General features: G+C 39.9%; 5 protein-coding genes across 14 annotated transcripts in view; 2 read left to right on the forward strand and 3 right to left on the reverse strand.

The window, feature by feature from the left end:
* Positions 1 to 846: 846 nt before the first annotated feature.
* On the reverse strand, positions 847 to 3,349 carry eIF3m (eukaryotic translation initiation factor 3 subunit m). The gene is made up of 6 exons (XM_065488522.1): positions 3,214 to 3,349; positions 2,652 to 2,926; positions 2,367 to 2,585; positions 2,045 to 2,310; positions 1,181 to 1,324; positions 847 to 1,124 (listed from the first exon to the last, which is right to left on the reverse strand). The coding sequence occupies exons 1-6, from the start codon at positions 3,256 to 3,258 to the stop codon at positions 931 to 933; spliced, it is 1,143 nt and encodes a 380-aa protein (XP_065344594.1). The 5' UTR covers positions 3,259 to 3,349; the 3' UTR covers positions 847 to 930.
* Positions 3,350 to 3,354: 5 nt separating this feature from the next.
* LOC135942408 (succinate dehydrogenase assembly factor 2, mitochondrial-like) lies at positions 3,355 to 4,542 on the forward strand. Its single transcript, XM_065488525.1, has 4 exons — positions 3,355 to 3,489; positions 3,843 to 3,982; positions 4,127 to 4,290; positions 4,344 to 4,542. The coding sequence occupies exons 1-4, from the start codon at positions 3,436 to 3,438 to the stop codon at positions 4,451 to 4,453; spliced, it is 468 nt and encodes a 155-aa protein (XP_065344597.1). The 5' UTR covers positions 3,355 to 3,435; the 3' UTR covers positions 4,454 to 4,542.
* Positions 4,499 to 7,278, reverse strand: Ns1 (Nucleostemin 1). Its single transcript, XM_065488515.1, has 11 exons — positions 7,130 to 7,278; positions 6,962 to 7,069; positions 6,477 to 6,905; positions 6,155 to 6,415; positions 6,005 to 6,092; positions 5,769 to 5,949; positions 5,564 to 5,709; positions 5,446 to 5,505; positions 4,873 to 5,143; positions 4,648 to 4,816; positions 4,499 to 4,587 (listed from the first exon to the last, which is right to left on the reverse strand). The coding sequence occupies exons 1-11, from the start codon at positions 7,146 to 7,148 to the stop codon at positions 4,562 to 4,564; spliced, it is 1,758 nt and encodes a 585-aa protein (XP_065344587.1). The 5' UTR covers positions 7,149 to 7,278; the 3' UTR covers positions 4,499 to 4,561.
* Positions 7,279 to 7,356: 78 nt separating this feature from the next.
* On the forward strand, positions 7,357 to 8,601 carry nero (deoxyhypusine hydroxylase nero). Its single transcript, XM_065488524.1, has 4 exons — positions 7,357 to 7,715; positions 7,798 to 8,112; positions 8,175 to 8,407; positions 8,467 to 8,601. Exons 1-4 carry the CDS (start codon positions 7,436 to 7,438, stop codon positions 8,536 to 8,538), a joined length of 900 nt encoding a protein of 299 aa, XP_065344596.1. The 5' UTR covers positions 7,357 to 7,435; the 3' UTR covers positions 8,539 to 8,601.
* Positions 8,602 to 8,933: 332 nt separating this feature from the next.
* Positions 8,934 to 12,275, reverse strand: part of Khc-73 (Kinesin heavy chain 73) — a 36,394-nt gene continuing 33,052 nt past the window's right edge. For 9 of the 10 annotated variants that reach the window (XM_065488511.1, XM_065488508.1, XM_065488506.1 and 6 more), the window contains 5 exons: positions 12,030 to 12,265; positions 11,639 to 11,752; positions 11,349 to 11,534; positions 10,656 to 10,814; positions 8,934 to 10,596 (listed from right to left, as the gene is read on the reverse strand). In XM_065488511.1, the coding sequence (XP_065344583.1) occupies positions 10,547 to 10,596; positions 10,656 to 10,814; positions 11,349 to 11,534; positions 11,639 to 11,752; positions 12,030 to 12,265 (745 nt within the window). In that variant the 3' untranslated portion in view covers positions 8,934 to 10,546. The remainder of the gene's footprint in view (positions 10,597 to 10,655; positions 10,815 to 11,348; positions 11,535 to 11,638; positions 11,753 to 12,029; positions 12,266 to 12,275) is intronic. The other variant, XM_065488514.1, reaches the window with a different exon arrangement.

A 12,275-nucleotide genomic window follows, 5' to 3' on the forward strand; every position in this document is an offset into this window, starting at 1 on the left:
CAGTCCTTCATGGCGGGTGGTGCAGCGTTCCACTCCGCAACGACTCGATAATCAAACGCATTTTGGCCGAGCTCGGTGCGCGCTGGTGGCTGTTGCAGCCGCGGGTGCAGCGGGTCGTCGCCGCGGTGCACGCGGCCCTCGGTGATGCGCGCCATTGCGTTGTACTCTGTGAGGCCACACAGACTCTTCTTGAAAATTCATTATAATTATTAATATATAAGTATTAATTCAATCGTGTTGATTCTTGAAAGGTAAGACTCTACTTGACAAGACAAAGAATCGATCGGGGAGAAGTTTCAAGAGTCCCTAGATTTTAAGCTGAGATAAATTATTTGCTGAAATCTCATTACCGGTTTGAGATCATGTTTTAAAATTTCTGAGCTAACTACTAGGTCATGTAGCTATTTCTGCCAAGAAAATTTTTAAAATTTACCTTATAGTTTTTGGTTAACAAAATGTTTTCAGATAGTAAGAATTGTGCAAGTTAATTGCAATCAGTATGTAAGAAATATGAAGTTTATCCTCCTTGAGAATATATAAGGATTTCACTCCAAGATAAACCATTAAAAATTTCTTAACAGAACTAACCCTTGTGGGAAATTTAGGCCTTTTTCTAAAGGTCTCCAAAATTCGCTGAGGCGGTAATATGATTGTTCCAGCAGTATTGAGGAAATGTGATTAAAGTGTTACTCCACGATACACTGCTGATGAATTAAAAATACTGGAACATATTATATTCAAGCAGAAAATTTCGTTGCGATTTGCAAATATCATAAAAAAAAGCATTTTAGTCTCATCTGTACTTTATGGGTACCATTTAACTTTATAAATGAAAATGCTTGGAAGTCTGATAATACCTAACCTTCATTCACAAGTATCAATAAACATACAAAATGGAAATAAGCAGTGCAAATAAAAGATCTTGATTTACTACTGCGTTGTTTGGGCTTCCACCACTTCCTTCATGTTGTCCTGGATGGAAAGCAAGTTAGATTTCCATGAGACAAGCAGGTCATTGAGTTGTTGCCACTGCTGACGTCCAAATGTCCTATGCATGGTGCTAGACACGTAAACTTTCTTTGACGATTGATCCATTCGAGCTCGAACCAGTTTAGTTTTCAGTACTGCAAGTTAAGAAAAAACTTATTGTTGGTCGTATTCCCTCTCTCTAAATAATCACCATCGATGACGAAAGATTCAACTTCGCCCTCCTCAAGCTGGAGCTCCTGTTGGATTTTGCTGAAGTTCATTTCGCTGCTGCTTTCAGCCAGCTGCATAAATGTCAGCAGACGCATTTTCTTCACGTTTTGCTCATGATTCAGTCCTGCAATGTGCATGATCCAGTTGGTTATTCAAGAATACTAACAAAAACCTAAGATGTAAGTAAGTAAAATGTATGATAAATTAAATGTTGTGTGGCATCGGCTGTAGTGTAGCGAGTGGTTTGATCAGTGGTAAATTTTGCTGCTATTTTGATCGTTAGTTTCAGAGAGTTGATCAGTAATGCTACTAAAAGCCTTATTTCTCCCAAATGTGAATGTGATATTTAATATTCTGATTTTAATTTATAATTATAATGAATTGTTAAGAGGAATAAAACTGAATTGGATTGAAAATCGCATTGCTTGATACCACTCATTGTCAGGAGAACAACTTATATAGTTATTATAGAGGGAAAAAGGGAGGAAATTGAGTCAGTTTTAAATGGAATACTACCACGTTCTAGACTTTTTAGGGTTGCTATATTTGCAGCAAGATATACATTAGATTTACTACATCGTGGATCTCCAAGGTAAGACTAAACAAATATCAGCCAATTTTCTACTTGATTAGGCTTGAATTTCTGTTTATTTTTAAAGGGATAACTTGTTGCAATTTTTATGGCCCAGAGCCTATGGAGACATGGGCCAGTACAAACTGCGATAATATTCCAAGAATTACATTTCCTTGTCAAAAAAAGTCAACAAGAAATTGTCAAGATCTTGGACAAGACTGCCAGTTAATAAGGCAAATAAATTGAATTAAAAAAAATGAAAGGACAAACCTTGCGACTGAACGAATTCCTTGTGGTCTTGGTAGAACTTCAGATAGCTGGGTAGTTTTTCAGAGACAAATATCGACAGTAAGTCGTGAATGAGCTGTCCCTGCAAGAACCTGACAGGTTTTAGGGCAAGAAGTGGGTCCAGCAGGAAGGTGTTTGGATCTGCAAGCGCGGCCTGGATACACCTCTGTGCATCTTCCCTTGCTTGAGAGGCGTTTTCAGAGGTGTAGGTGCCCAGCAGCTCCATCATCACCTTGGCGGCCTGCTCGCTGAATTTTTTTCCTCAGTTAATTGTCTGCTGGTTCACAGTTTGGACTCAAAATACCTCTGGTTGCAGGTGAGGAGAACATCATGCAAGAGCCGCAAGAGCTTTTGCATTTGTTCATTGTTTGGTGGACACGCAGCAAACAGAGCCTTCAACTGATCAACATCATGGAAGACTGATTTGATCTGCTCTGCGTGTTTTGCAGCCTGAATGACATGGCAGTAGACGTGATACCTCATTGGGCTTGTTTCGTCCAAAGATTGGAAAAGGAGCCACATCCTAAACAAAAATTTAGTTACAATTTTATTACTTCAATAATTATTTTGTTAGTATCCCTCAACTTACACTTTCAATGTGATTGCACTTAATTTCCCAGTCGCTGCTTTTGTCAATTTCTCGCAAAACGCCAGAATGAGACTTTCAGATCTGTCATTAGGCAGCTGAATGAGGATAGACACAATGCTATTAAGTGTTTTCTCCACGTCAGCATCCGAGGAGTCCTTAAAACAGGCGTCACAAACGCCAATGATCTTGTGCAGGTCGTCTTCGATGCCTTTCGGCGACATTTCCTCCGATATTTCAGCACCCACATGATTCAGGTAGGATCGCAGTTCTTGCGCCTAAAAATGGTTGGGTATACTTGAGTAATGGTTTCTAGTTTTTTCTTTTTAGCGTGCTATAAAAAAAATAATACATATAAGGTACAGTCCATTTTCTTGAGAAAAAAGTAATGTGCAGATATTATGTACTACATAACGAGGGAATTTCAGAACCCAGTTTTAGTTACAATAATTTCATTGTTTTGCCTTCATGAGGGGATTTGGCCAAACTGGCCAAAGCCAGCAGGTGTGACAACAGTCGGTCATTTTGAAAACAAATTTTTACATGTAAAATCACACAAATTTACCTGCTCCTCCAGGGTGATGTCAATGAAAACAACTGGTACACTCATTTTGATGTTTTCCTTTGGAAAATGTCTTAAAAATGCACCAAGGGAAGCAGAAAATTCAGATTGATTTCCACAATATTGTGTGACACGCCATGCGGCTGCGGCGGAAGCAAACAAACGACAATCGACGAGTGGGCTGCTGTGCCGGCCACACCTACTTCACCTTCACCTTTAAAAACCATGGCGCTAAACAGGATTTGCTTCGTCGCAGGCAAAAATTTCTCAAAATTGAGGGTAATTTACGACCTAGAGCCTTTTGAGCTCGTTTTTCACAATCATAAATATTTATTTTGCCATTTTTGAAATTTATCTTGCTTGTGTTTTCAATCACGGCACAGACTCGTGCAGAATTTCATTTCTTGTAAAGATCCCCAGCAATGGTCATTATATAACACTAAATGTTTAGAAATCAGAAATTAGAGAAAGTAACACGAAAGAAAAATTTATTTAGAATTCAAATCATGTGCATTGGAATGAGAAAAATGTTAAAATACCAATTTACCCAAATTTGAATTAGCAGGAGAAAAATATAGATACGTACTGTATAATGCTTAATATTGAAAAATATAACTTTTTACTCCTTTCAGGTTTCAGCTTTACCTTCAAGATGTTTTTCCCAGTCGGCAGTTAGGCTTAATGACATGAAAGATCCAGAAGGTATCAAGGAACCCTATATTCCACCTTACCAGGAGAAGCTTGATGAGCCTGTTAGGATGAAGAAAGCTCGGTAAATTATTATTACACTCTGGGTTTAAAATTACTCCTTATTGTTTTTTGAATATTATTGCCTACTCAAAATAAAGTCCAAATAATTTTAAATCTAATAACTTTCGCAGCCCCACTTGAATTAATTGCTGAAACTCCATTTCAGTCTGATATACCAGTCCCGAAAGAGAGGCATGTCGGAGAATGGCCTCCTTCTCAGCACCTTTGCTGCTAAATACTTGGAGAATATGGACGAAAAGAGCCTCCAAGATTATGACCGTCTCATCAACCTGCCATCTAACGACTGGGACATTTTCTACTGGGCCACCGGTAACTTCTTATTTCACCTTATTTCGCGTCCATTCAATCCAGTTAAATTTTAGGCGTGAAACCAACACCTCCGGAGTTTGATAACGAAATCATGAACAGGTTAAAAGAGCACGTTAGCAACAAGGACAGAGAGTCGAGGCTTCACCAGCCTGCTTTATATTAACGCTGGAGCATTTAAATGTGTTATTTATCAATTATACACAGTAGATGTTGATATTAAAGTGGTTTATTGGATATCATAAAAGATCAAGTGTAATATTGAAGTATGTACTCATTCCATTGCATCAATCGCGCGAGCTGAAAATTAATAATACAAAGTGAAATCGACTGCTTCTCAAGGTGGAGATAAACACCTACCAAGCCTCTTTTGGTCCTTTTTTGCCTTCTTAAATTGCTTCTTTTTAATGTTTCCCAATTTAAGGTTCCCCTCCAGCTCCATGGTTGGGTCTGGTTTTTCCTTCTTCAGGGCACCTTTTTTGCCTCTCTTCCTCTTCTTAGTGGCGACCACCTTCACTCGTTTGGCGATCTGCGGTAAAACACTCATAAACACAAGCACTTAATGAATTGCACCTCAGACTTTACCAGCTCATCGGGCTCTTTATCATCCTCCATGTCCTCAAACTCGGCATCGTCCTCGTCCATTTCCTCATCGTCGGCTGCCTCTTCTTCAACCACCACAATTGTCTCGCCTGGCTTGTTGAAGTCCGGGAAAACTGCAGTGACAGGGCCGTCAGACTCAATCGCCATGGCATCCTCGGGAGCAAGCTTTCCCAGGTTAGACATAGTCGATTTCTCAACATGAGCCACCTTGTTGATATCAAACTCTTCAGCCAACTCCTTCACAATTTCAGAGCTGGAAATAAATGTTTGGTTTAACTATTAAATATTATCAGTGAAAGAGAAAGGAAGCAACAGCAAATTCGGGAAGACGTGAAATTAATAGCTAGGATCAATCTGGATGCAATGAATTTTTAAAGATTGTAATTTAATATTAAATTAATACAATTTCCTTTCAATTCACTGTTCATACAATCTTGGAGAGATCTTAAGATTCTATTTTCCTATTTAACATCTTAATATTTACGCTATGTTAATTCACATTGGGATAAAATAGTTATTTTAACAAACAATGAAATTAAAAAGCAATATGTTTACCTGATGTGAACGTCTTCGCTTGTCTCCTCTGGGGGCAGCACATAGTACTTAATTTTGCCACTGTAAAATCAAGATCATTATTAATAGCAGTTCTTTACCAAACTACAATTTTATTTACGTGTTCCAATCATGAATGAGCGTTCTAGCCGCAGCCCTGCCGTCTGGCACTCCTCCCTTCCTGTATCTGCCCATTGCCTTGCCCATCAGGGACAAAAAGTGGTCAGTCGACGTAAAATCTTCATCAATGTTGTAGATGGATTTGAGCTGAGAAACAAATTCATTTTTTGGCTACTGGTCTGCGGAGAAAGATTTTTAAGTCTCACCTGGTCCTTGTTGGCTCTTTGAAGAATGGCTTCAGCAGGTTTGAAATAGTCTTCCAGGTTGTCCAGTCGGAGGGCATTTTTCAGGGCAATGGAGGCATCAGACATGTCTCCAGTGGCGAAAACAATTCCAGGACTGTCCAGCAGCTTCACCCTAGAGTCGAGCTGCACTTGCTGCATTGTCCTGATTAGCATTTAAAATTAATTCAACATCAATGCAAGACTAGGAATGAATTTACTTTGTGATGCCTGGAAGGGCGCCGACATTGCACGCTCTGGACCTTTTCAAACTGTTGATGATGCTACTTTTACCGACATTTGGCAAACCTGAATTAACAGCAGTAAATTATTTATTTATCCTTGTTATTTCATTTATGAGAAAAACTTGCCAACAATGCCAACGGTGATGGAGGTCTTGATGTCCTTATTTCTGCAGTAATTGGCCAGCAGGCCCATGAGCAGTTCAGCTCCGACACAGGGAGAACCCTCCATTTCGGCTTGGGTCAAAGTAGATACCATTTTACGTTTCCTTCCACCTCCTGTGCTTAGTTTCTGTCCTTGCTGCTGGGTGCTGGCCTTGAAAGGGATTGTAGGAAAGCTGCGTCTCAAATACTTAAGCCACTGGTTCAAAACATCTCGAGGAACCAAATCTGCAAAACCAAATTTGTGTATTTAGACGACTGTTGATTAGTCAAAAGACTGAAATTCTACCAGCTTTGTTGAGCACTATGACCAGCTTCTTCCTGGACCCTTCAACCACCTCCTTCTCCACTGTTGGGCACCTGGTGCCCAAAGGATCCCTGGCATCAAGGACTTCCAGAATAACATCAGCGTTGTTCAACACCTTTCTGAACTCCTTGTAGAAGGTCTTGACAGTGGTGTCGGTGAAGATGCCAGGGAAGTTGGCGTGCTCCTTGTCTACCGCCGTCTCGTGCTCGCTGCCCCTTTTTTCTGCACTGTTCACGAGCCCTTCGAGACCGCCTTTAGCCAGAACGTCCTTCTGCTTTGTCCTTTCCTCCCTCATTTGCAGCCGCTTGGCCTCCCTCTCCTTTTCTTGCTGCGCTTTCAGATTTTCAACTTCTGCCAGGATTTGCTCTTTGAAGGGACAAATATTTGGGATCTGCACGGGCTTTCTATTGACTGGATAAAAATTTGGTTGTTAGAGTTCTCCAAAATAAAAAGTGGACGATTTTTACTTTTGTTGTCTTTTTTCTTAGCTTCCTTCTTCAGCTTCTTGTTGTGTTCCTTCACCCGCTTTTCAATCTTGTACCGCCTACTGGCCAAAACCCTCTTGCTACCTTTCTCTGGAAGAAAATAAATTTGGTTTTCATCAAAAATTTATAGAGATGATGAATACCACTTACTCAAACATAACTTTGCCATTTTATATTATTCTAGCAAAAGAAAAATAACAAATATAGTACTTTCTTCTTGCAAACAATTTCACCGGACCGTAAGCAATGAGCTCGAAGCTAATATGCTGCACAATCAACTAACACACAACACACGTGGTAACGGAATGGATGGAGGGGGGCGTACCTGGGTGAACCGACATCGAAGCTTGCTGCTGCTTACCGAGTAACCACGCCTCCTTACTGCTGCGTGTCTGTGATCTCACACGTCAAAGTGCTGTATTTTCCAAATTTACATTTAATTATTTTAGTTAAAAAATGCCTGAGGTGGAGCAGAGCAAAATTTTGAAGATTGGAGATGTCTTGAATAATCCGGACAGGCCTCTGAAGGAGCGATTCAGGGCGCTCTTCACGTTGAAAAACATCGGCGGTGCCACTGCCATTGAGTGCATCAAGAGGAGTTTCGCCGATCCTTCTGCACTTTTGAAGCACGAGCTCGCCTATTGCCTTGGACAAATGCAGGATGATTTAGCCATTCCAGTGTTGATAGACGTTCTTAAAGACAAAAATGAGCACCCAATGGTGCGACATGAAGCTGGTAATGGATTAAATTACTTGAAACAAAATATTTTACTACATATCTATGATTTAATTTTAATAATAAAAATTTGTGTTGTTAGCTGAGGGCCTTGGTGCTATTGGCCGAAGCGACGTTTTACCCGTTCTTAAGGAATTCGAAAAAGATGACGTGGTGGCTGTAGCAGAAACATGCCAGCTGGCTGTAAGAAGGATAGAATGGGTCGCCAGTGGCAATGAAGGAGGAAAGGACGATTTTTTTGGCTCCGTCGATCCGACCCCAGCTTCTGACGAGAGGAACCTGGAACTCCTCAGGGAAAAACTACTGAGCGAAACGACAGACCTGTACGAACGGTACAGAGCTCTCTTCGCCTTGCGAAACATCAATTCCAAAGAGTCAACCAAAATTTTAAGCGAAGGTAGGATTTTTACCACCCTATCACGTCAACTTAATTTTTATATTTCGCTCTCATTTGCATAGGTCTCAAATACGGAGGAGCTCTATTCAGGCATGAGCTGGCTTTTGTGCTGGGCCAAATCCAAGAACCTGTTGCCGTCGACGCTTTGATAGGAGGGCTCGAGGACAAGACGCAAGACGAAATGGTGCGACACGAGTGCGCCGAGGCCTTGGGCGCCATCGCCACGGAAAAAGCTATGGCGATCCTGCAGCTGTTCCTTGAGGATGAGAAGAGAGTGGTGCGAGAAAGTTGCGAGGTAATTTTTCTAGATCATCTAGATTTTTTAATCTTAATCCCATAAAATGCCCGATATAGATTGCTTTGGACATGTGTGAATACGAGAACAGCGAAGAGCTGCAATATGCCAACACAGAAGAGCTTGTTTGATATTGAATCGAAAAAAAGTTTACCGATTTCAATATAAATAAAAATACTTCAATCTAATTGAAATGGAGGGTTTTTTTAATTTTACATTTTTCTGCCTAAATTATAAAATTTAGTGACTCAAAATGCTTAACAGGCTGGAAGGCGTACCAGCGCTGGCTCGCCACTTGCTAGTTTTCGCACTTTTCCAGCGGCCTTCGTGACAAATATATAGCGTTTTAATCAATAGACCTCAGCTCAGGAAGGCGAAAAGAGACCAAGCTTTTCTGTGGCCACTCGGGCCCCATGTTATCCGCTCAGTGGTGTTATTGGGACCCGGTAAGTTCATAGCCCGCAGGATGTGCTGACAATGAGCAGAGATTAAAAAATTTACCGTTTTTTAAAAGGAAAAGGCCTGATTTTTAAGAGTTTATTAACACATTTATTGACATAGGAAATAAACTACAACATAGAGATATTTGTGGCATTATACATGGTTCAATAATTTAGAGTTGGTTCAAAGGTTTTGTCTTTACAGTGTGCTAGGAAATAAATATATATGTTCCTACGTTTCGTAATCGTATATATCATAGTACAGGGATGATATTCCTCATAAAAATATGACCGGAAAGTACAAATTCGCGCAGAAAATGGATAATTTAAATAAACCAAAATGTCAGGAAAATGAATAATATTCATACAGGAAAGGCGCCTTATCATAGAGATGCATCACAACCGATAAATCTGTCTCATTTGTTTCAGGAAACACTCAACCTAGTTTACAAGTAAAATTGCGACACATGATTGGGCATCAATTTGATTGCACACTTAGTCTAAAACTAATGTAAATTATGTACACATTTAACAACTAATTTTGAGAAATAAGCTCAATTCAATCAGTGAAACAAAAAAATCAACGGTCCAGAATCAACAATCAATAAGTATTCTCGTTCTTGCTCCTAACTTAGTCCGTCTAATTTTGGAATGTGCTGTTGTGTAAGTATCTACATGACGTGTCATATTTATATCAAGAGATCTAACGAGAGTAATTTGTATTAAAAAATAAAACTCTGCCAAATCGGAATCTGCCTCAAGGAGAGAAGTGGTATTTTACACACACACTATTGACCAATATATTCTATGAGAATAGTCAACTGCGCGCGTTTTGATTTTTAACATTTACACGAGCGAGTTGCAGTTGAAGAGCAAAAATCAAGATATCACAAAATTAAACGCTCTGAAGCTGATTTTACGCTAGTGCATTATGAATGAATTTACAATGAAATGTTTGGTTTAACGCAAGGCAAGAAATTCGTGACTTTTTTATTCTGTGTATGGTTAATGCTTTACAGGTGGCTAACGCTCTAAAATATAAATATTTACTCCTATTCGATATAATATATATGTATTTGATTTGTTTGAAACATTCTGAAGTCGAAAATTTTATTTATTTTCTCTTATCTCGTGCTTTTTATTTATTGGACTTTGGAAAGAAAAATGGGCAAAAGCCAGATTGTGGATGAGCTTGGATTTTAATATTTGATACATTACAAACCTGCTATGTCTGCCAAATAATGGACGTCTGATACTCTTTTAAAAATCTCCTTGAGAAGACAAATGACACCATATTGCACGAATATTTTCCCTTCTCTAGACATAATGCGCCTCCCTTCCCGGGAGCATGTGTGTGTGTGTTTCACTCGGAACGGACAAACGATCAAGAGGCCAATTTCGATGGCTTGCTTCCTTCTAAACATCAAAAGCACCCACAAGTTTGTTTTGTGAATCACCAAAAAACAAATCTTTCGATTCAGTCTCGTTGAAACAAAATATTTGCCTCTCAAAAATTCGTGTGATTTGCAACCAAGCCTAGCTTATTTTCTCGGCAACACCAACCTCTTTGCCTCTCACACTTACCAAGTTGCTGCTGCACACTTTCAAGCTATGCACATACTTTTATCTCTAGCCATGAAAGATCTGAGCCATTTAATGGTTAAAAATACTGCCTCGGGCGACAGGAAGTGATGGAAGTTTACTTCGCTCTGTGCAACCCTTCTCCGCGACTTCTGGACAAATTATCACCTGCAACAAAATGAAGAAATTTATATCACGGATTTTTCAATTGCGAATTTGATCCGCACCTCTGCTAAGACTGCGCTTCATTCCGCTGCTGGGTGGGGTTGACCTGGCGTTGATTCCTCTCTTGTCTGGCAATAGTTTGTCGGGCCTGACGAAAAGACCGCTCTTTGGCCTGCACTCAAAATACTTCACTCCTTGCACAGTGCCATTATTTTTCCCTCCTGAATGGGGAAATATTATTTATCAATCCGTTCCAAAAATCCAAATGACTTTAATATTGTAATTTCAAATAATTAATGCCACACCACAAGTGAAATTATTTCCAGTCCCATCATCAAATATAATGCACTTAGTTATTTTTGACATGAAAAGTCTGAATTTTGAAACTACTGATTCATGATTTACTTCATTTTTAATGATTTTCAATTCCCCTTTTCAACTCAAAAATTGCAAGGTTAAATCGAGCGAAAATTTGTATTTTTTGTATCAAAAATTTTTACACGCCTAGAAATATTACAATAAATTGCAAATTAAAAAATTGCTTTCAAATAGGGTAAACCATTAATGTTGCATTTGACTTCAAAAAATTGGTTGAATTGTTCAATAATTTAAATATTGTATCCTGATGTTACAATTTTTTATGAATATTTTAGCATGGAAAGATTTAGAGTCATCATCATTTGTGCATTTTCAACTATTTCACACTGGCGATTGACGAATGTGACGTAGCACAAAATAGTGGTACATGTTGATACCTGTCGCAGACTGGAGAGCGACTCCAACCCAAATTCCAGGCGCGAATTGTGTTTCCCCAATGAAAGCAACAGTGCCAGGCAGCGAGTAGGGCCTGACGAGCACCTTCTCGCCCACAGTGATCCAGTCAGGAAGGGCGCCGCAGCCGCTCAGGCTGTAGCGGGAGCCGTAAGGAGAGTCAGATCCATCTGAAGGGTGGGAGATGATTAGCAACCGTTTCAGGCTCCACTTAGACAATAGAGCGGAGTGCGTGGAACTCGGAAGGGACAGATTGTGAAGAGAAGTGTGTTACCTTCCGCCAAGAGACGGTCCGAGGAATTGCTCAGAGGGTTGTGAGTGGCAAGCAGTTTTTGAACGTGTGCGGGAGGGAAAGACGCCCTGTTAGGATGGTTCTTGCGGCCCCGCTCTGCCATGAAGCAGTGTTATTATTTGACAGGTTAGTGAAGCAGTTTATTGACAGCTTTGAGAAGCATCGCAGGATAATGACGGCCGTCAGTTTGTTTTAATCAACAAAACTGAGCCGCCTTGAGAAATTATGCTGAATGGAGTTTTGGTGAGTGAAACATTCATTTAGCCAATTTTAATATAAGTAAAATAGCATTAAAGAAAGTTAAATGTATTTAAATTTAGCAAATAAAGGATATTTTTATGCAGGAGAGCTACAACTCAATTCAAAAACCTACTTGAGGTATTGTTGTTGTCAGGCGAACATGACAGATTAGATTCCCAGCCATCCTCCTCGACTCCTTCCTCAGCCAATATTTCCTCAGAAATTTGCTGCATGTCTGGCTTTGGAGGAGGCTGAACGTTGTTCATCTGCTGGTCGACAGTTTCGTTCGGAATGCACTCATACTCAACACTTTGGAGGGAAAGAGAATCCTCACTGGTGAGAGCGCCTCCATAGTTGCTACCATAGCCACTGGAAAAAG

This window comes from Cloeon dipterum, chromosome 4, assembly GCF_949628265.1.
Source record: "Cloeon dipterum chromosome 4, ieCloDipt1.1, whole genome shotgun sequence".
In the NCBI taxonomy this organism is placed as follows: Eukaryota; Metazoa; Arthropoda; class Insecta; order Ephemeroptera; family Baetidae; genus Cloeon; species Cloeon dipterum.